The 20,096-nt window shown below is 38.5% G+C and overlaps 1 protein-coding gene across 3 annotated transcripts in view; it reads right to left on the minus strand.

Annotated features, from left to right (window-relative positions):
* SPOCK3 (SPARC (osteonectin), cwcv and kazal like domains proteoglycan 3) overlaps positions 1–20,096 on the minus strand; it is a 524,762-nt gene that overhangs the window by 177,927 nt on the left and 326,739 nt on the right. For all 3 annotated transcript variants that reach the window (XR_013220006.1, XM_077279469.1, XM_077279470.1), the window contains exon 4: positions 10,648–10,762. Coding sequence is in view for 2 of the 3 variants with exons in the window: in XM_077279469.1 (XP_077135584.1) it covers positions 10,648–10,762 (115 nt within the window). In the remaining variant the exon portion in view is untranslated. The remainder of the gene's footprint in view (positions 1–10,647; positions 10,763–20,096) is intronic.

The raw sequence follows: 20,096 nt of genomic DNA on the forward strand, positions 1-20,096 counted from the left end.
TCATGCACTTAAAGGTGGCATCTGAAGCCTTCTCTGAATTTCTGTTCCAAAAATATCCAATATGTTGCAGAGCAAATGGTGGTATAGGAGACGCTGTCCTGGCCGGTGACTAGCGTACTCCCCCCAGAGGCACAGATATTAGATAACTTCTGCTTACTTTTAAAGATTAATGGCCGATTTCATTTTTTTAAATCCCTTTTGTTTTTCTTTGTAAATATACGTCTGTATATTGGCCATATAGCTTAATTGGCCATCCGCACATTGATTTAATATAAAATGTGTGCGGGACTGTTCTGTATACAGTGCCTACAAGTAGTATTCAACCCCCTGCAGATTTAGCAGGTTTACACATTTGGAATTAACTTGGCATTGTGACATTTGGACTGTAGATCAGCCTGGAAGTGTGAAATGCACTGCAGCAAAAAAGAATGTTATTTCTTTGTTTATTTTTTTTTTAAATTGGGAAAAGTTTTTTCAGCGGGTCATTTATTATTCAACCCCTCAACCCACCAGAATTCTGTTTGGTTCCCCTAAAGTATTAAGAAGTAGTTCAGGCACAAAGAACAATGAGCTTCACATGTTTGGATTAATTATCTCTTTTTCCAGCCTTTTCTGACTATTTAAGACCCTCCCCAAACTTGTGAACAGCACTCAAACATGGTCAACATGGGAAAGACAAAGGAGCATTCCAAGGCCATCAGAGACAAGATCATGGAGGGTCACAAGGCTGGCAAGGGGTACAAAACCCTTTCAAAGGAGTTGGGCCTACCTGTCTCCACTGTTGGGAGCATCATCCAGAAGTGGAAGGCTTATGGAACTACTGTTAGCCTTCCACGGCCAGCTTTTGAAAGTTTCCTACCGTGCCGAGGCCAGGCTTGTCCGAAGAGTCAAGGCTAACCCAAGGACAACAAGGAAGGAGCTCCGGGAGGATCTCATGGCAGTGGGGACATTGGTTTCAGTCAATACCATAAGTAACGTACTCCACCGCAATGGTCTCCGTTCCAGACGAGCCCGTAAGGTACCTTTACTTTCAAAGCGTCATGTCAAGGCTCGTCTACAGTTTGCTCATGATCACTTGGAGGATTCTGAGACTGACTGGTTCAAGGTTCTCTGGTCTGATGAGACCAAGATCGAGATCTTTGGTGCCAACCACACACGTGACGTTTGGAGACTGGATGGCACTGCATATGACCCCAAGAATACCATCCCTACAGTCAAGCATGGTGGTGGCAGCATCATGCTGTGGGGCTGTTTCTCAGCCAAGGGGCCTGGCCATCTGGTCCGCATCCATGGGAAGATGGATAGCACGGCCTACCTGGAAATTTTGGCCAAGAACCTCCGCTCCTCCATCAAGAATCTTAAGATGGGTCATCATTTCATCTTCCAACAAGACAACGACACAAAGCACACAGCCAAGAAAACCAAGGCCTGGTTCAAGAGGCAAAAAATCAAGGTGTTGCAGTGGCCTAGTCAGTCTCCTGACCTTAACCCAATTGAAAACTTGTGGAAGGAGCTCAAAATTAAAGTCCACATGAGACACCCAAAGAACCTAGATAACTTGGAGAAGATCTGCATGGAGGAGTGGGCCAAGATAACTCCAGAGACCTGTGCCGGCCTGATCAGGTCTTATAAAAGACTATTATTAGCTGTAATTGCAAACAAAGGTTATTCCACAAAATATTAAACCTAGGGGTTGAATAATAATTGACCCACACTTTTATGTTTAAAATTTATAAAAATTTAACTGAGCAACAAAACTTTTTGGTTTGTAAGATTTATGCATCTGTTAATAAATCCTGCTCTTGTTTGAAGTTTGAAGGCTCTAACTTATTTGCATCTTATTAAACCTGCTAAATCTGCAGGGGGTTGAATACTACTTGTAGGCACTGTATATATATATATATATATATATATATATATATATATATATATATATGTATATATATATATATATATATATATATGTATATATGTGTATATATATATATATGTGTATATATATATATATATATATATATATATATATATATATATATATATATATATATAGTGGGGCAAAAAAGTATTTAGTCAGTCAGCAATAGTGCAAGTTCCACCACTTAAAAAGATGAGAGGCGTCTGTAATTTACATCATAGGTAGACCTCAACTATGGGAGACAAACTGAGACAAAAAAATCCAGAAAATCACATTGTCTGTTTTTTTATCATTTTATTTGCATATTATGGTGCAAAATAAGTATTTGGTCAGAAACAAACAATCAAGATTTCTGGCTCTCACAGACCTGTAACTTCTTCTTTAAGAGTCTCCTCTTTCCTCCACTCATTACCTGTAGTAATGGCACCTGTTTAAACTTGTTATCAGTATAAAAAGACACCTGTGCACACCCTCAAACAGTCTAACTCCAAACTCCACTATGTTGAAGACCAAAAAGCTGTCAAAGGACACCAGAAACAAAATTGTAGCCCTGCACCAGGCTGGGAAGACTGGTGTAAAGACTAAGTATTTGGTCAGAAACAAACAATCAAGATTTCTGGCTCTCACAGACCTGTAACTTCTTCTTTAAGAGTCTCCTCTTTCCTCCACTCATTACCTGTAGTAATGGCACCTGTTTAAACTTGTTATCAGTATAAAAAGACACCTGTGCACACCCTCAAACAGTCTGACTCCAAACTCCACTATGGTGAAGACCAAAGAGCTGTCAAAGGACACCAGAAACAAAATTGTAGCCCTGCACCAGGCTGGGAAGACTGAATCTGCAATAGCCAACCAGCTTGGAGTGAAGAAATCAACAGTGGGAGCAATAATTAGAAAATGGAAGACATTCAAGACCACTGATATTCTCCCTCGATCTGGGGCTCCACGCAAAATCCCACCCCGTGGGGTCAGAATGATCACAAGAACGGTGAGCAAAAATCCCAGAACCACGCGGGGGGACCTAGTGAATGAACTGCAGAGAGTTGGGACCAATGTAACAAGGCCTACCATAAGTAACACACTACGCCACCATGGACTCAGATCCTGCAGTGCCAGACGTGTCCCACTGCTTAAGCCAGTACATGTCCGGGCCCGTCTGAAGTTTGCTAGAGAGCATTTGGATGATCCAGAGGAGTTTTGGGAGAATGTCCTATGGTCTGATGAAACCAAACTGGAACTGTTTGGTAGAAACACAACTTGTCGTGTTTGGAGGAAAAAGAATACTGAGTTGCATCCATCAAACACCATACCTACTGTAAAGCATGATGGTGGAAACATCATGCTTTGGGGCTGTTTCTCTGCAAAGGGGCCAGGACGACTGATCCGGGTACATGAAAGAATGAATGGGGCCATGTATCGTGAGATTTTGAGTGCAAACCTCCTTCCATCAGCAAGGGCATTGAAGATGAAACGTGGCTGGGTCTTTCAACATGACAATGATCCAAAGCACACCACCAGGGCAACGAAGGAGTGGCTTCGTAAGAAGCATTTCAAGGTCCTGGAGTGGCCTAGCCAGTCTCCAGATCTCAACCCTATAGAAAACCTTTGGAGGGAGTTAAAAGTCCGTGTTGCCAAGCAAAAAGCCAAAAACATCACTGCTCTAGAGGAGATCTGCATGGAGGAATGGGCCAACATACCAACAACAGTGTGTGGCAACCTTGTGAAGACTTACAGAAAACGTTTGACCTCTGTCATTGCCAACAAAGGATATATTACAAAGTATTGAGATGAAATTTTGTTTCTGACCAAATACTTATTTTCCACCATAATATGCAAATAAAATGATAAAAAAACAGACAATGTGATTTTCTGGATTTTTTTGTCTCAGTTTGTCTCCCATAGTTGAGGTCTACCTATGATGTAAATTACAGACGCCTCTCATCTTTTTAAGTGGTGGAACTTGCACTATTGCTGACTGACTAAATACTTTTTTGCCCCACTGTATATATATATATATATATATATATATATATATATATATATATATATATACAGTGGTGTTCAAAAGTCCTGCATAGGCATAGGATAAATTGATTTTTCAAGTTTTAAATGTTTTCTGTCGAATATCTTCGATGCTAATATGACATATTATATATGGTTTTGTTCAGAATACAATTTTGCATTCTCTCCCTGTAATATTTTTAGCTTTTGAAGCAGTTTTGCCTGAAATTATTGCAACAATATGGGAATTGAAAGCACAACTATATATTGTACAGCTTCAGATCCAAAATTAGCCAATTACAGATGAGGATCTTGTGACCAATCATAACCTGGATATGGCAGCCAATCACATTGCATTACATTGCATCACATCTGCTGCTTTGTTTGTTTTATCTGTTGGTCTATCTAGTGAATCATACTGTAGAGTTTTATGATGGGAGCCTTCAGATTTTTGTCAGCGGAGGATCGTGTGCGAGTTGTGGTGCTACATGAAGAGGGTTATACTGGCCCCCAGATCGCAAGGAAGGTCGGCTGTAATCAGAGTATAGTCGTAAGAATTTTGCAGAAACAAAAGCAGCTTGGAATTACCCAGGACAGGCCCAGATCTGGTCGGCCCAGAAAGTCAACTAAAAGGGAGGATAGAGTACTGATAAGAACATCCCTTGCCAATCGAAAGCTCACCTCTCCTCAGCTTCTGCGAGAATGGCAAGAAAAGTGCAATATTGAGGTAGCAACATCAACTGTTAGGAAGAGATGTTTGGAAGCAGGATTGAAAGGGTGCAAGGCCCGAAAGAAGCCATTGATGACAGCCATACAAAGACAAAGGAGAAAACTGTGGGCATTGAAATATTTAAAATGGAGGAAGGAGGAGTGGGAAAAAGTGCTAATTAGTGATGAAAGCACTTTTTGCATTTTAGGAAATGATGGCAAGTCTTATGTGAGAAGGTTCCCACATGAAGAGTACAAGCCAGAGTGTTTGAGCTTCTCTGTGAAACATGTAATGAAAGTAATGGTCTGGGGCTGTATGGCAGCCAATGGTGTTGGAAGAACAAGGTGGCTACTATTGACTGGCCAGCTCAGTCCCCGGACCTCAATCCAATTGAAAATTTGTGGCACAAGGTATCATTAGAGATATCTAGAAAACAGCCAAGGACCAAGAGTGAGTTGATTGAGGCTCTGATACAGGCCTGGAACCACATCATCACTCGTGAACATCTGCAGAAGCTTGTTCACTCAATGCCACAGAGATGCAAGCTGGTGCTCAAGAGCAAAGGCTGGCCAATAAAGTATTAGAAGCTTAAGATGCACTCAAAAGGCCCTTTTCAGGACTCTGAATTAAATAAAAAATAATAAATCTTAAAGAGTAAAATTTAAGTCTGTGTGAACTTGCATTGGAAGTTAATGAACTTAGAAACCTGTTCACCATTCTACACACTGTACTGGTGTAGGTATGGTTATGCTGTAAAAAAAATTATCAAAAATGCGCATGCCATAAAATTAATACACTTGGGACATTCAAAAATGAGTATGGCAAACAATGAGGGATTACAAAAACATATATGTTCCACCAGTTTCACTGTAGAGCTGCAGAAGTATGAAACATATAGTTTTCTTCACGCCTATGCAGGACTTTTGTACACCACTGTATATATATATATATATATATATATATATATATATATATATATATATATATATATATATATATACATATATATACATATATATATATTTATATACAGTGGGGGAAATAAGTATTTGATCCCTGTATGTGATCTCTTGCTGATTTTTTAAGTTTGCCCACTAAAAAAGACATGAACAGTCTATAATTTTAAGGGTAGAATAATTTTAACATTGAGAGATAGAATATCAAAAATAAAATCCAGAAAATGACATTGCATAAATTATATAAATTTATTTGCATTTTGCAGTGAGAAATAAGTATTTGATCCCTCTGGCAAACAAGACTTAATACTTGGTGGCAAGCACAGCAGTCAGACTTTTTTGTAGTTGATGATGAGGTTTGCGCATATGTCAGGAGGAATTTTGGTCCACTACTCTTTGCAGATCATCTCTAAATCATTAAGATTTTCAGACTGTCACTTGGTAACTCGGAGCTTTAACTCCCTCCATAAGTTTTTTATGGGATTAACGTCTGGAGACTGGCTAGGCCACTCCATGACCTTAATGTGCTTCTTTTTGAGCCACTCCTTTGTTGCCTTGGCTGTATGTTTTGGGTCATTGTCTTGCTAGAAGACCCAGCCACAACCAATTTTTAATGTCCTGGCAGAGGGAAGGAGGTTGTCACTAAGGATTTTACGGTACATGGCTCCATCCATTCTCCCACTGATGCAGTGAAGTAGTCCTGAGCCCTTAACAGAGAAACACCCCCAAAACATGTTTCCACCTCCATATTTGACAGTGGGGATGGTGTTCTTTGGGTCATAGGCACCATTTCTCTTCCTCCAAACACGGCAAGTTGAGTTAATGCCAAAGACCTCAATTTTTATCTCCTCTGACCAGAGCACCTTCTCCCAATCACTCACAGAATCATCCAGGTGTTCATTGGCCTACTTCAGGAGGGCCTGCACATGTGCCTTTTTCAGCAGGAGGACCTTACGGGCACTGCAGGATTTTAAACCTTTACGGCGTAATGTGTTACCAATAGTTTTCTTGGTGACTGTGGTCCCAGCTGCCTTCAGATCATTAACAAGTTCCCGTGTAGTTTTAGGCTGATCTCTCACCTTCCTCATGATCAAGGATACCCCACGAGGTGAGATTTTGCATGGTGCCCCAGATCGATTTTGATTGACAATCATTTTATATTTCTTCCATTTTCTTACTATTGCACCAACAGTTGTCTCCTTCTCACCCAGCGTCTTCCTTATGGTTTTGTAGCCCATTCCAGCTTTGTGGAGGTCTATGATCTTGTCCCTGACATCCTTATAAAGCTCTTTGGTCTTGCCCATGTTGTAGAGGTTAGAGTCAGACTGATTAATTGAGTCTGTGGACAGAAGTCTTTTATAAAGGTGACTATGTAGGACAGCTGTCTTTAATGCAGGTAATGAGTTGACTAAGAGCATCTAACTGGTCGGTAGGAGCAAGATCTCTTAATGGTTGGTAGAGGATCAAATACTTATTTCTCACTGAAAAATGCTAATAAATTTATATAATTTATACAATGTGATTTTCTGGATTTTATTTTTGATATTCTATGTTTTGCTTAAAATTGTAGACTGTTCATGTCTTTGTCAGTGGGAAAACTTACAAAATCAGCAAGGGATCAAATACTTATTTCCCCCACTGTATAAATATATGTATGGCCAGAAAAAAGGACTGGCACATGACTTATTCCATCCAAGGACTATACTAAGGACCAGGAGGCACTCTTTATGGGTGGAATAAAGGCAATTCCGGTAGCTAAATAGGAAAGTGTTATTTACAGTTAGAGCAGATTGTGTAGTGCCCTACCACAAGAGTTAGTAATGGCAGACACTATAACAGCTTTTAAAATAGGGCTGGATGATTTCCTCAGTACACATAACATTGTGGGTTACAGTTAATTTAGTGACAAAATGATCAATTGATGGAGGAAAGTTGAACTTGATGAACCTAGGTTTTTTTCAACCTATGTAACTATGGACTGAACGGGTTTTCCAAGAATAAAAGTTACACTCTCTTTATATGATACGGTTTATTTGATTGTCGAGTGTTAGGCCATTGGGATTCCATCAATCCAATCAACAAGGCTCTTAGTAGCCCTTTCTGAATGTTGAAAAAGGTCAAGCATGTGCCCCCTTAATGCATTTTAATAATACATATGTTTAAAGTTCTTTCATTCAATGGAAGATCATAATTTTATATTCACATATAGCTAATGTTTCACTATTAAAATTATTTTACTCACTGTTTTACCTATTTGACCTTGTATATAGTGTATAGATTGCAGTTTTCTTTTTTATAGCTTGCTTTAGTACTTTAAGTTAACACCACAATTTGCATTTTGATGCAGTTTTTGCTTCATTTAAACAATTAGATTTCAAATCAAGAAGAAACTTTCCTTTATCTTGTATCACAAAGAAATCTGACCTACCAGCAAGACTTATGCACATGACAGATGAATATGCAAGAAGCATGCACACAAAGGCTGTAAAATAGCCTAATATTGCAATGAGCAGTTTATGTGTTATCTAGTACAGACCCTATCACATGCTGTATGTGCAGAAATATTCTCATCTAAAATCAATGCTGCTCGGAAAAAAATATCTCCATACATGTTAAGGGAAGGTTACCATAAATCTTCTTGTAAAAGTCAACTTCTATATTTAGCAAGAATTGAAGCATCACCTCACAGACACTAAATTAAACACATTTTCTGGTCTTCTGAAAGTATGTGGAAATAGGATAGATGATCAATTTTTTTTTCAATTCGACTTTGGTGGGTTCGGTGAATATTTACAAGAAAGCTGATTTACATTAAGTATTTGAATTGCACAGAAAGTATGTGCATAAAACTCCAAACAATGTTCCCAAGATGAGTATTTGGTGAGTATTTGATGTTTCATATTTTCTGCAGCATTTCTAGACCTATTGTGTAAATTAGGTTACTTGTATTTTTCATTGCTTTTTTAATAAGTGGTTATCTCAATTTCCAAGCTGTGTTTTTGTGTCTTGTTGGTATGTCATGTTTTAAATAAAGCTGCCTTGTTTTTGATACTTGGGATTTAGCTTTGACAAAACTTTATTGATACAGTTATGTGCAGATTACATGAGTTTGGGATGTGTTAAAACGTGTGCATTTTTTACTCACAGATTTTCAGCATGTAATGCAATTACAGTTGTGTGAAACAGAGTTTGTATCCTTCCAGATTTCCTATTCTTTTCTATGTTTGTCACACATAAATGTTTCAGATCACCAAACAATTTTAAATATTACACAAAGATAACACAAGTAAACAAAAAATGCAGTTTTTAAATGTAGGAAATCAGGAAGAGGGCAAACTTTGTTTCACACAACTGTATATGGGAAATATCTGCACACAAAACTCAGCTAACCTACAAAAGAAATTGACATTTTGCGAATTTGAAAAATGCCAAATAGGTCAGTTTATACTGAGTTAAAAACAGGACAGTGGGAATGAGATTTCTATAAATCCCATCTACTATGCTGGAACTCTAAGACACTGTATTTGATGAAGAGTAAAAAACTCACCAAAAACTCATCACGCATAGCTTAAGTCCTCCTAGGACTGACTCCAACCTTTTTTAAACTCTTTAAAGCAAGCACAGTCTTAGTAATGTCAAAGTCACCTCATCCCACTAGATGGTAACCCAGTGGTAACCAACAGCTTATTTAGTAACAGAGGGAATTGACATGTTTTTCAAAATATAAAAAATGGTTTCAATTTATTAGTCAGCTGTGATCAGGAAGACCATTTTGAGCAAAACACTGACTTAAACTGACAGTGTTGCTGTCAGAGGAAATATACTGCTGTGACTGAGTAAAGTGATGTGTTAAATAATTGATAATGCCATCTACTTTCTTCCCATTAATATGCTTAGCAGATAAAAGGAAGGCAAACTGTGGGAAAATAAATCCAAATGCAATGAAATTGCGAAAAAAATGCAATTCTTCAATTTTTGGGGGGGTTTTATTTTTACAGTTTTCAGTGTGCTTTAAAATTGACCTGGAAGTATTATTCCTCATATAAGTACAATTACAGAGATACTAAACAAGTATTTTTTTTATTGGAATGGGGAAAAAACAGAAAAAAATATTTTGTTTGTGTTGCCTTATTCCAAGACCTATATCATTTTGAGTTTTCCATTGCTGGAGCTTGTCTTTTGCATGGTAAGCAGACTATAAGATAAGCCCATTACAAGTGCTGATTGAGAAGATCCCACACCTTGGTGGATTTGGGGATGCCCGCACCTAACCAAACAGGTATTTTCCAATGATTCCGCAAAAATCCTTGTTGGATAAATTTGTGTAGCGCATCTAATTTTGGGCTATATTCTTTTCTAGATTTGCTTTTTGTTGACCTTCATACCTATAATCAAAAGTATACACAAAGGTAGATACACTTTCCCAAAGTTTCTGTCCATCTTAGACTGGAGCCTTTGAAGAAGTTCTCATTTTAGCTGAGGGTACAGTTGTTTACTCAGTTTCTCTAGATCTCACTGGATTAGCTCTGGATAATACTTCCAACCAAACTTTGTTTAATCTTGCTCAGTTCCTAAAAGTCTCCAGACCCACCTCTCCATGGACTTGATCTGCCTCTGAATGGAAAACTGTAATCTGGGTGGTGGTTAACATATTTTGCAAACAGTTCTACTTCTTTCCCACATCCAAATTGCCTTCCTAGCAAATCTTATGTAAATAATTTATAAAATACATGATTCTTCATCAAGGAATTGTAAAAAAATATTGTTTCCTTCTGAAGTAGTTAGTTCATTTCCAAATTCTAGAATGCACTCTGTAATAAGAGTAGTATTAAATTATATTTTTCTTTAGCCTACCAATGAAAGTAAGACTTAAAATGTTTATTAGATCCTTGCACAATACCTTTGGTGTTAGATCTCTTTTCATTAACCAGAGTGGATAAAAGGATCACATGTATCACCATTTAAGAAATAGCTTTAAGTCTAAGTTATACCCATTTTGTTTGCTTAATTAATATTATGTTGTGCAATATTTACTCAAACAGAGTAGAAATAGAGAGATCACATACCTATGTGTAAGTCTTCTCTGACTGACACACACTGCAGTTTCCTGATTCTGGGCTATGCAAACTTTATGACGGTTACACTTCATTTTCAAACAAGGGTCTTTTGCTGGATCAAGAGCTGTAGAGAAACAAGTAAATTATTAAAAATCCAAGTAAATGGGGCACACAAACACTATTGATTTTGTAAAATAACCATTTTTAAACATTTGCTCTGTTAATTTGCAAGAATGAAAATCAAAGCTCAAAGTGACGTGAGTCATTGATAAACGAAAAGTTGACCTGCATAATTCCAAGACTATCCTGGCAGTGAGCCTATTTTTGGTTTATATGCATAAAAAAATATTCAGTTGGGATTTATGGCTTAATTATGGGTCATTAAATAATGAGCTGTGACTTTGTTTTGCCAAACTACAGTTTAACGTCTAGTCGAGGAGTAATACTACAAGTATTTCCACTGATTGCAAAAAATAGAATCAATACGTTTTGAAGCTTTGTTACTTTAAGAATAACTAACGTAATAGGAGTTTTCTAAATAGATATTGATTTATTAAATGTAAAATAGAAAATATTAATGTTCAGTTCAGCTGCCGCACATTAGCTGACCAATTTATTTACCCATCAGAAAACTTTCCTGTTTTAGTCAGCCAGATTATCAAAGTTCTCTCCTTGATCAGTGGTCTTTACATGAAAAAAGTTTATAAACCTCAGATCAAAGTTTGTTTCAATGATTATTTCTAAGGATATCATGGACATTTCTATCATAACAAGGTTCGCTTCTGTCGGAAAGGAGTTTTCTATCAGTCAGGAGGATCATTGTTGCCTAGCAACAACACAATCGATCAAAATCAATGACGAGCAGCTCTAGGAAAACATTGCAATCATTTGCAAGTGTAAAATGGCCTTTATATTACAGCTTTCATTAGGTTTTTACACTGCGTGTTATAAATACTTCACTTTCCAGAATGAAAATTACTAGAGAGTTCTCCGCAGACATTGAACCAGAAGAAATACTGTGGATTGGAGCTTTGAAATATTCATCTGTAAAATAAAAATAGATTGTATGCCAGGCGGTGCAACATTATTGAAGTCTTGTATTTCCTATCCCATACAGTATGTGATGGCCTATATAAAAATTATGGTCAAGGGGCACTTTCTCAGCCTGGAGAAAGGTTTAGTCTCTAGAGGAGACAGGTCTTATTTACCATGAAGACTATTAATCGGTGAAATATTGAAGCAGAGCTGGTCACAAGGGGACCGTTCAGAGTTTCCAAAAAAGCTTGAATGCATTATTTAGAAGAAAATAATATAAATGCTTACGTAAACATGTAAAGTTATTTTCTGAATGTTTGGTCCAGTGGATAGACAGGAGGAATCAGAAGGCAAAGATTAGATCTTTTGGAGAAGACTGGATCATGCATTGTGGTTGTGCATGTGTCCCGTGTCCCTTCCCTTTGTCCTTTTCAAACGCGGAAAATTAAAGACATTTGTATTTTTTTAACTATACTGACTATTTAACTATTTACAAAGTTAGTTCACGTTTAGATGGTCATATTTCACAGTTTTTATATGGACGACAATCCACAGACTTATCGTACGTTTTCTGACTCAAACCTACCTTATATATGCCTATGAGGCTGTAAGATTGAATCACAAGACCCTTGGTCCATTTGGCATTGTAGTCCATAAACAGAAGGTAAATATGGTCATCTGGACCTGGCATTACCCAACTTGACTGAAGGTTTTAAGGAAATTAAATTTCCTGTATAATAAAACTAATTTAAATAACTGGCGCAAGAAGATGACAAAATAGAAACTATTTACAGTTTAGTTAGCTATAGTCAATCCTGACAGTCTTAATCTAAAATAATAGCGTGCTAGAAAAATAATGACTTACTTAAAAAATAAATGTTTCATTCTCAATAATATCAGATGTACATCTTAGCTAGAAAGGTTTTAGAATGCCTGATTTTGTCAACAATTTTTTTTCTTCGAATTGGGAGAGCACTTGCTATGTTTTCAAATCAATTTTCTAATGATTAAAAACAAAAATCTTTTCCAACTTACAGATAATCAATATTTGTGTAAGACCTTCACATGGACAAAACTACGAAAAGGTGAAATTTAAATTTGCAAAAGTAAGAATTTTTAGGTAATTTTGATTTTTTTTTCATTTAAAACAAATTCAAATGTAGAGATGAATGAATTCTTTGAAAATCAAATTCACCAGCTTTAATGAATTATTATAATATATTTGATTTGCAGCCAACTAATTTGCAGCAAATTACCAGCACTTCAAATGTTCTGTAAAGATGTACATAACACCCTGAAGATTCCTATGGCTAAATCAAATTCATTTTAAGCTTTTTAACACAAACTGCTCCTTAGTGATATCAAAGTGACCACTAGTGTTGAGCATTCCGATACTGCAAGTATCGGGTATCGGCCGATACTTGCTGTATCGGAATTTCCGATACCGAGATCCGATACTTTTGTGGTATCGGGTATCGGGTATCGCAACAACATTAATGTAATAATGTGTAAAAAAGAGAATTAAAATAAAAAATATCGCTATACTCACCTGTCCGACGCAGCCGGGACCTCAGCGAGGGAACCGGCAGCGTTGTTTGTTTAAATTTCGCGCTTTTACTTGGTTACGTGAAGTCCCGGCTTGTGATTGGTCAGGGCGGCCATGTTGCCGGGACGCGGACCAATCACAGCAAGCCGTGACGAAATTACGTCACGGCTTGCTGTGATTGGTCCGCGTCCCGGCAACATGGCCGCCATTAACCAATCACAAGCCGTGACGTCACGGGAGGCTGGACATGCGCGTATTTTGAAAAGCGCGCGTGTCCAGCCTCCAGTGACGTCCCGGCAACATGACCGCCATTAACCAATCACAAGCCGGGACGTCACGGGAGGCTGGACATGCGCGTATTTTGAAAAGCGCGCGTGTCCAGCCTCCAGTGACGTCCCGGCAACATGGCCGCCATTAACCAATCACAAGCCGGGACGTCACGGGAGGCTGGACATGCGCGTATTTTGAAAAGCGCGCGTGTCCAGCCTCCAGTGACGTCCCGGCAACATGGCCGCCATTAACCAATCACAAGCCGGGACGTCACGGGAGGCTGGACATGCACGTATTTTGAAAAGCGCGCGTGTCCAGCCTCCAGTGACGTCCCGGCAACATGGCCGCCATTAACCAATCACAAGCCGGGACGTCACGGGAGGCTGGACATGCGCGTATTTTGAAAAGCGCGCGTGTCCAGCCTCCAGTGACGTCCCGGCAACATGGCCGCCATTAACCAATCACAAGCCGGGACGTCACTGGAGGCTGGACACGCGCGCTTTTCAAAATACGCGCATGTCCAGCCTCCCGTGACGTCACGGCTTGTGATTGGTTAATGGCGGCCATGTTGCCGGGACGCGGACCAATCACAGCAAGCCGTGACGTAATTTCGTCACGGCTTGCTGTGATTGGTCCGCGTCCCGGCAACATGGCCGCCCTGACCAATCACAAGCCGGGACTTCACGTAACCAAGTAAAAGCGCGAATTTTAAACAAACAACGCTGCCGGTTCCCTCGCTGAGGTCCCGGCTGCGTCGGAGGGCGAGTATAGCGATATTTTTTATTTTAATTCTTTATTTTACACATTAATATGGTTCCCAGGGCCTGAAGGAGAGTTTCCTCTCCTTCAGACCCTGGGAACCATCAGGAATACCGTCCGATACTTGAGTCCCATTGACTTGTATTGGTATCGGGTATCGGTATCGGATTGGATCCGATACTTTGCCGGTATCGGCCGATACTTTCCGATACCGATACTTTCAAGTATCGGACGGTATCGCTCAACACTAGTGACCACAACATTTATGGCTATGGTTAAATGTATTATTATTATGCTTTGCTTATATAGTGCTATCATATTCCGCAGCGCTTTACATACATTTACATACTGTTCCCAATGGGACTCACAATCTAGATTCCCTATCAGTATGGCTTTGGAGTGTGGGAGGAAACCGGAGTACCAGGAGGAAACCCACCAAACATGGAGAGAACTTACAAATTCCCTGCTTACCATACAGTTATCATGTATGGTGACTCTCCTTAACTGCTTTTATGTCACCCACTATCAGTAATGTTTACTCAATGTTTTGTAGCTCTAAGTGTCTCTATTGCTAAGCAATGAGCTGTGACGTTCTCTCACTATTCAATTTAATCCCCAAAAGGCTGCTGCATTACCTGCTTTTGCTTTTATGTGGGCTACTGTAGTCCTTCCTGACTGGCTGTGGTTTACTACGATGTGATAGATGAAAGGTATTATGAGGAAGCCTAACCAGCTGAACTTGAGATCATTTGGGCCTACATCAGATATGTTTTCAAATCAAAAAATAATTTTTTTACTTCTCAAGGACCAGCAAATTTCCAAAAATTTTACTTATATTTGATTAGCACATAATTGATTTGCTCTTGTCTAGTTAACAGGAATATATTAGCCTTATTTCAATAGACATGATATAGAATCTAAAACAAATAGAACGTAAACTGTAAAATAAAAAAAAATAAAAACAACATTTAAAAAAGAATAGTTATTTTTAAAATATTTTACTAGAAAAAGGAAAAATGTAATCTGGCAGTAGTCATATTTCAATACATTTTTCCAAACTAGGGGAATAATTTTACCTATATGAAGCATCACTATTGTATTATTTTTTAATGTAAAATCTGTTGCTTAAACATTTCATTTTGTAATAGAAAAACAAGAATCCTTCATAAGATTTCTGCAAGATAACATATCCAGGTGAAATACCTTTTCATATAAATAAGATTTCCATTAAATATTAATCTTTTAATTTTGTAGAATTCGAAGAAAAAGGTTATTATCTTTCAAAATTTAATTACACATTCACTTGACTTTGTCATGCATAAAAGAAGATATGACCCCTGAAGTTACCGCAGTTGAATAAAGTATTACTTTAAAAGGAGATTATCATCTTTGATTAAAGATGAAATCATACTGATACGCTATATATTTAAATTTTTTTTTGTCTTTTGAATAATATTCATATGGGATAGCCAGGAAAAATCAAGGAACAACATTTCAGGGTTATACAAAAGGGTCAAAATAAGATTTACAGTACAACACTTTATAAGTTGGGTAAAGGTACTTGACAAATGTGTATATTTTTAGCACAAGTGAAACATTATTTGATATTTCAAGTTTCAAGAGGTTAAATTAGTGTTCCTTGCACATCAGATGAAGATAGGAAAATAAAACAAGTTCTTACTACATTTCAGTAAACAAAGGGGGGAGGAAAGATTTGAAAATGCATTGCAATTGGTCGACTATCAAAACTATTTCCACATAAATTAATATTAAATCAACTTGGTCAGGTAGGGGATCACCCCAGCTGATAAGAAGCAATTCCAAACAAAATTAGAATAAAGCAATGTATTTTTATTAATTAAACAAAATATAAAAACAATTTTAAAAATACAGGGCACAAAGGCCTCCAAAAAAGGAGGGGAAACACAGTAAACGATTGCTAGAATATGTAAGTAAAGGTGGAGAGGCAAACGAAGTAGAAGGTTAGCGGTCCTGATATTCATACAATGCTAGTTCGATGCAAGTGGGAAGCCAACAAAATAAAAAGGAAATAGAAACATAATCTCACTACCAATGGTACCCCCTAAATCATATCCCTAATGGATATGGACTTTATTATTAGTGTATTAAGTGATTTGACATTAACTCAATTTTCAAATACTACATTAACCAACAAATGCTTTGATGCAGATTAAAAACTGAAATAAACACTGTTATTAGTTTAGAGTTAGACAATATCTTTATTGTATCATTAGAAACATTCAGTAAACCTCCATATGGAGAAATAATTGCAACCAAATTTCATATATATTTAATATATACATGACTACTGTATTATGTCAGAAGTATTTGTTACTTGTATGTTGTTACTCTGACCAATAAGATTAACCTTTAATGAATTAAGGTGAAAAAATAACAATAGTAAAAATATTTAAAAAGTTCAAATGAACATATTGAAAGTTTTTTTTATTTTTACTATTATTACTATTATTACTATTTTATTTAATCCATTTCCTAATTTTGAATAAAATAAAAAGGAGAATAAACTCAATAGAATATACACTCAAAAGAGTACTATAAAATCCTTTAACCCCTTAAGCCCCAAGGGTGGTTTGCATGTTAATGACCGGGCCAATTTTTACAATTCTGACCACTGTCCATTTATGAGGTTATAACTCTGGAACGCTTCAGCGTTCTCGTGACATATTGTACTTCATGATAGTGGTAAAATTTATTCGATAAGAGTTGCGTTTATTTGTGAAAAAAAATAGAAATTTGGTGAAAATTTTGAAAATTTTGCAATTTTCCAACTTTGAATTTTTATGCCCTTAAATCACAGAGATATGTCACACAAAATACTTAATTAGTAACATTTCCCACATGTCTACTTTACATCAGCACAATTTTGGAAACTTTGAAAAAAAATTTTTGTTAGGGAGTTATAAGGGTTAAAACTTGACCAGCAATTTCTCATTTTTACAACACCATTTTTTTTAGGGACCACATCTCATTTGAAGTCATTTTGAGTGGTCTATATGATAGAAAATAACCAAGTGTGACACCATTCTAAAAACTGCACCCCTCAAGGTGCTCAAAACCTTATTCAAGAAGTTTATTAACCCTTCAGTTGTTTCACAGGAATTTTTGGAATGTTTAAATAAAAATGAACATTTAACTTTTTTCACACAAAATTTATTTCAGCTCCAATTTGTTTTATTTTACCAAGGGTAACAGGAGAAAATGGACCCCAAAAGTTGTTGTACAATTTGTCCTGAGTACGCCAATACCCCATATCTGTGGGTAAACTACTGTTTGGGTGCATGGCAGAGCTTGGAAGGGAAGGAGTGCTATTTTACTTTTTAATGCAAAATTGACTGGAATTTAGATGGGATGCCATGTTGCGTTTGGAGAGCCACTGATGTGCCTAAACATTGAACCCCCACAAGAGACACCATTTTGGAAAGTAGACCTCCTAAGGAACTTATATAGATGTGTGTTGAGCACTTTGACCCACCAAGTGCTTCACAGAAGTTTATAATGCAGAGCCCTAAAAATAAAAAAATCATATTTTTTCACAAAAATGATCTTTTTGCCCCCAATTTTTTATTTTCCCAAGGGTAAGAGAAGAAATTGGACCCCAAAAGTTGTTGTGCAATTTGTCCTGAGTTCGCTGATACCCCAAATGTGGGGGTGAACCACCGTTTGGGCGCATGGCAGAGCTCGGAAGGGAAGGAGCACCATTTGGAATGCAGACTTAGATGGAATGGTCTGCAGGCGTCACATTGCATTTGCAGAGGCCCTAATGTACCTAAACAGTAGAAACCCCCACATGTGACCCCATATTAGAAACTCGACCCCCCAAGGAACTTATCTAAATGTATTGTGGGAACTTTGAATCCCCAAGTGTTTCAATACAGTTTATAACGCAGAGCCATGAAAATAAAAAATCATTTTTTTTCACAAAAATGTTTAGCCCCCAGTTTTGTAATTTTCCAAGGGTAACAGGAGAAATTGGAATGCAGACTTAAGATGGATTGGTCTGCAGGCGTCACGTTGCATTTGCAGAGCCCCTGATGTAACTAATCATTAGAAAACCCCCACAAGTGATCCCATATTGGAAACTAGACCCCCAAAGAAACTTATGTAGATATGTTGTGAGAACTTTGAACCCCCAAGTGTTTCACTACAGTTTAGAACGCAGAGCCGTGAACATAAAACATATTTTTTTCCCACAAAAATGTTTTTTTTAGCCCCCTAAATGTTTATTTTCCCAAGGATAACAAGAGAAATTGGACCCAAAAGTTGTTGTCCAATTTCTACTGAGTACGCTGATACCCTATATGTTGGGGTAAACCCCTGTTTGGGTGCACGGGAGAGCTCGGAAGGGAAGGAGCACTGTTTTACTTTTTCAACGCATAATTGGATGGAATTGAGATCTGACGTCATGCCGCGTTTGGATAGCCCCTGATGTGCCTAAACAGTGGAAACCCCCAATTCTAACTGAAAATCTATCCCTAGCCCCGACCCTAACCCTAGCTCCAACCCTAGCCCTAACCCTAGCCCTAGCGCTAACCCTAGCCCTAACCCTAGCCCTAAACCTAGCCCTAATCCTAACCCTAGCCCTAGCCTTAACCCTAGCCCTAACCCTAATGGGAAAATGGAAATAAATACATTTTTTAAATTTTATTATTTTTCCCTAACTAAGGGGGGGATGAAGGGGGGTTTGATTTACTATTTATAGTGGAGTTTTTTTTTTTATTTTTATGATGGGCAGCCATCACACACTGAAAGACGCTTTTTATTGCAAAAAATAGTTTTTGCGTCTCCACTAGTGTTGAGCGATACCGTCCGATACTTGAAAGTATCGGTATCGGAAAGTATCGGCCGATACCGGCAAAGTATCGGATCCAATCCGATACCGATACCCGATACCAATACAAGTCAATGGGACTCAAGTATCGGACGGTATTCCTGATGGTTCTCAGGGTCTGAAGGAGAGGAAACTCTCCTTCAGGCCCTGGGATCCATATTAATGTGTAAAAGAAAGAATTAAAATAAAAAATATTGCTATACTCACCTCTCCGACGCAGCCTGAACCTCAGCGCGGGAAGCGGCAGCGTTCTTTGTTTAAAATTCGCGCTTTTCTTTCCTTATGTGAAGTCCCGGCTTGTGATTGGTCGCGTGCCGCCCATGTGGCGGCGACGCAACCAATCACAGCAAGCCGTGACGTAATTTCAGGTCATTCAGTATTTTAAAATTACGCTCCGGCTTTGTGATTGGTTGCGTCGCAGTCACATGGGCGACGCAACCAATCACAGCAAGCCGTGACGTAATTTCAGGTCCTTAAGGATTTTAAAATTACGTCCCGGCTTTGTGATTGGTTGCGTCGCAGTCACATGGGCGACGCAACCAATCACAAGCCGTGACGTCACGGGAGGCTGGACACGCGCGCATTTTAAAATGCCCGCGAGTCCAGCCTCCCGTGACGTCCCGGCTTGTGATTGGTTGCGGCGCGGTCAACCAATCACAAGCCGGGAGGCTGGACACGCGCGCATGTTAAAATGCCCGCGAGTCCAGCCTCCCGTGACGTCCCGGCTTGTGATTGGTTGCGGCGCGGTCAACCAATCACAATCCGGGACGTCACAGGTGGCTGGACTCGCGGGCATTTTAAAATGCGCACGTGTCCAGCCTCCCGGCTTGTGATTGGTTGACCGCGCCGCAACCAATCACAAGCCGGGACGTCACGGGAGGCTGGACTCGCGGGCATTTTAAAATGCGCGCGTGTCCAGCCTCCCGGCTTGTGATTGGTTGACCGCGCCGCAACCAAGCACAAGCCGGGACGTCACGG

This window comes from Ranitomeya variabilis, chromosome 1 (assembly GCF_051348905.1).
Source record: "Ranitomeya variabilis isolate aRanVar5 chromosome 1, aRanVar5.hap1, whole genome shotgun sequence".
In the NCBI taxonomy this organism is placed as follows: Eukaryota; Metazoa; Chordata; class Amphibia; order Anura; family Dendrobatidae; genus Ranitomeya; species Ranitomeya variabilis.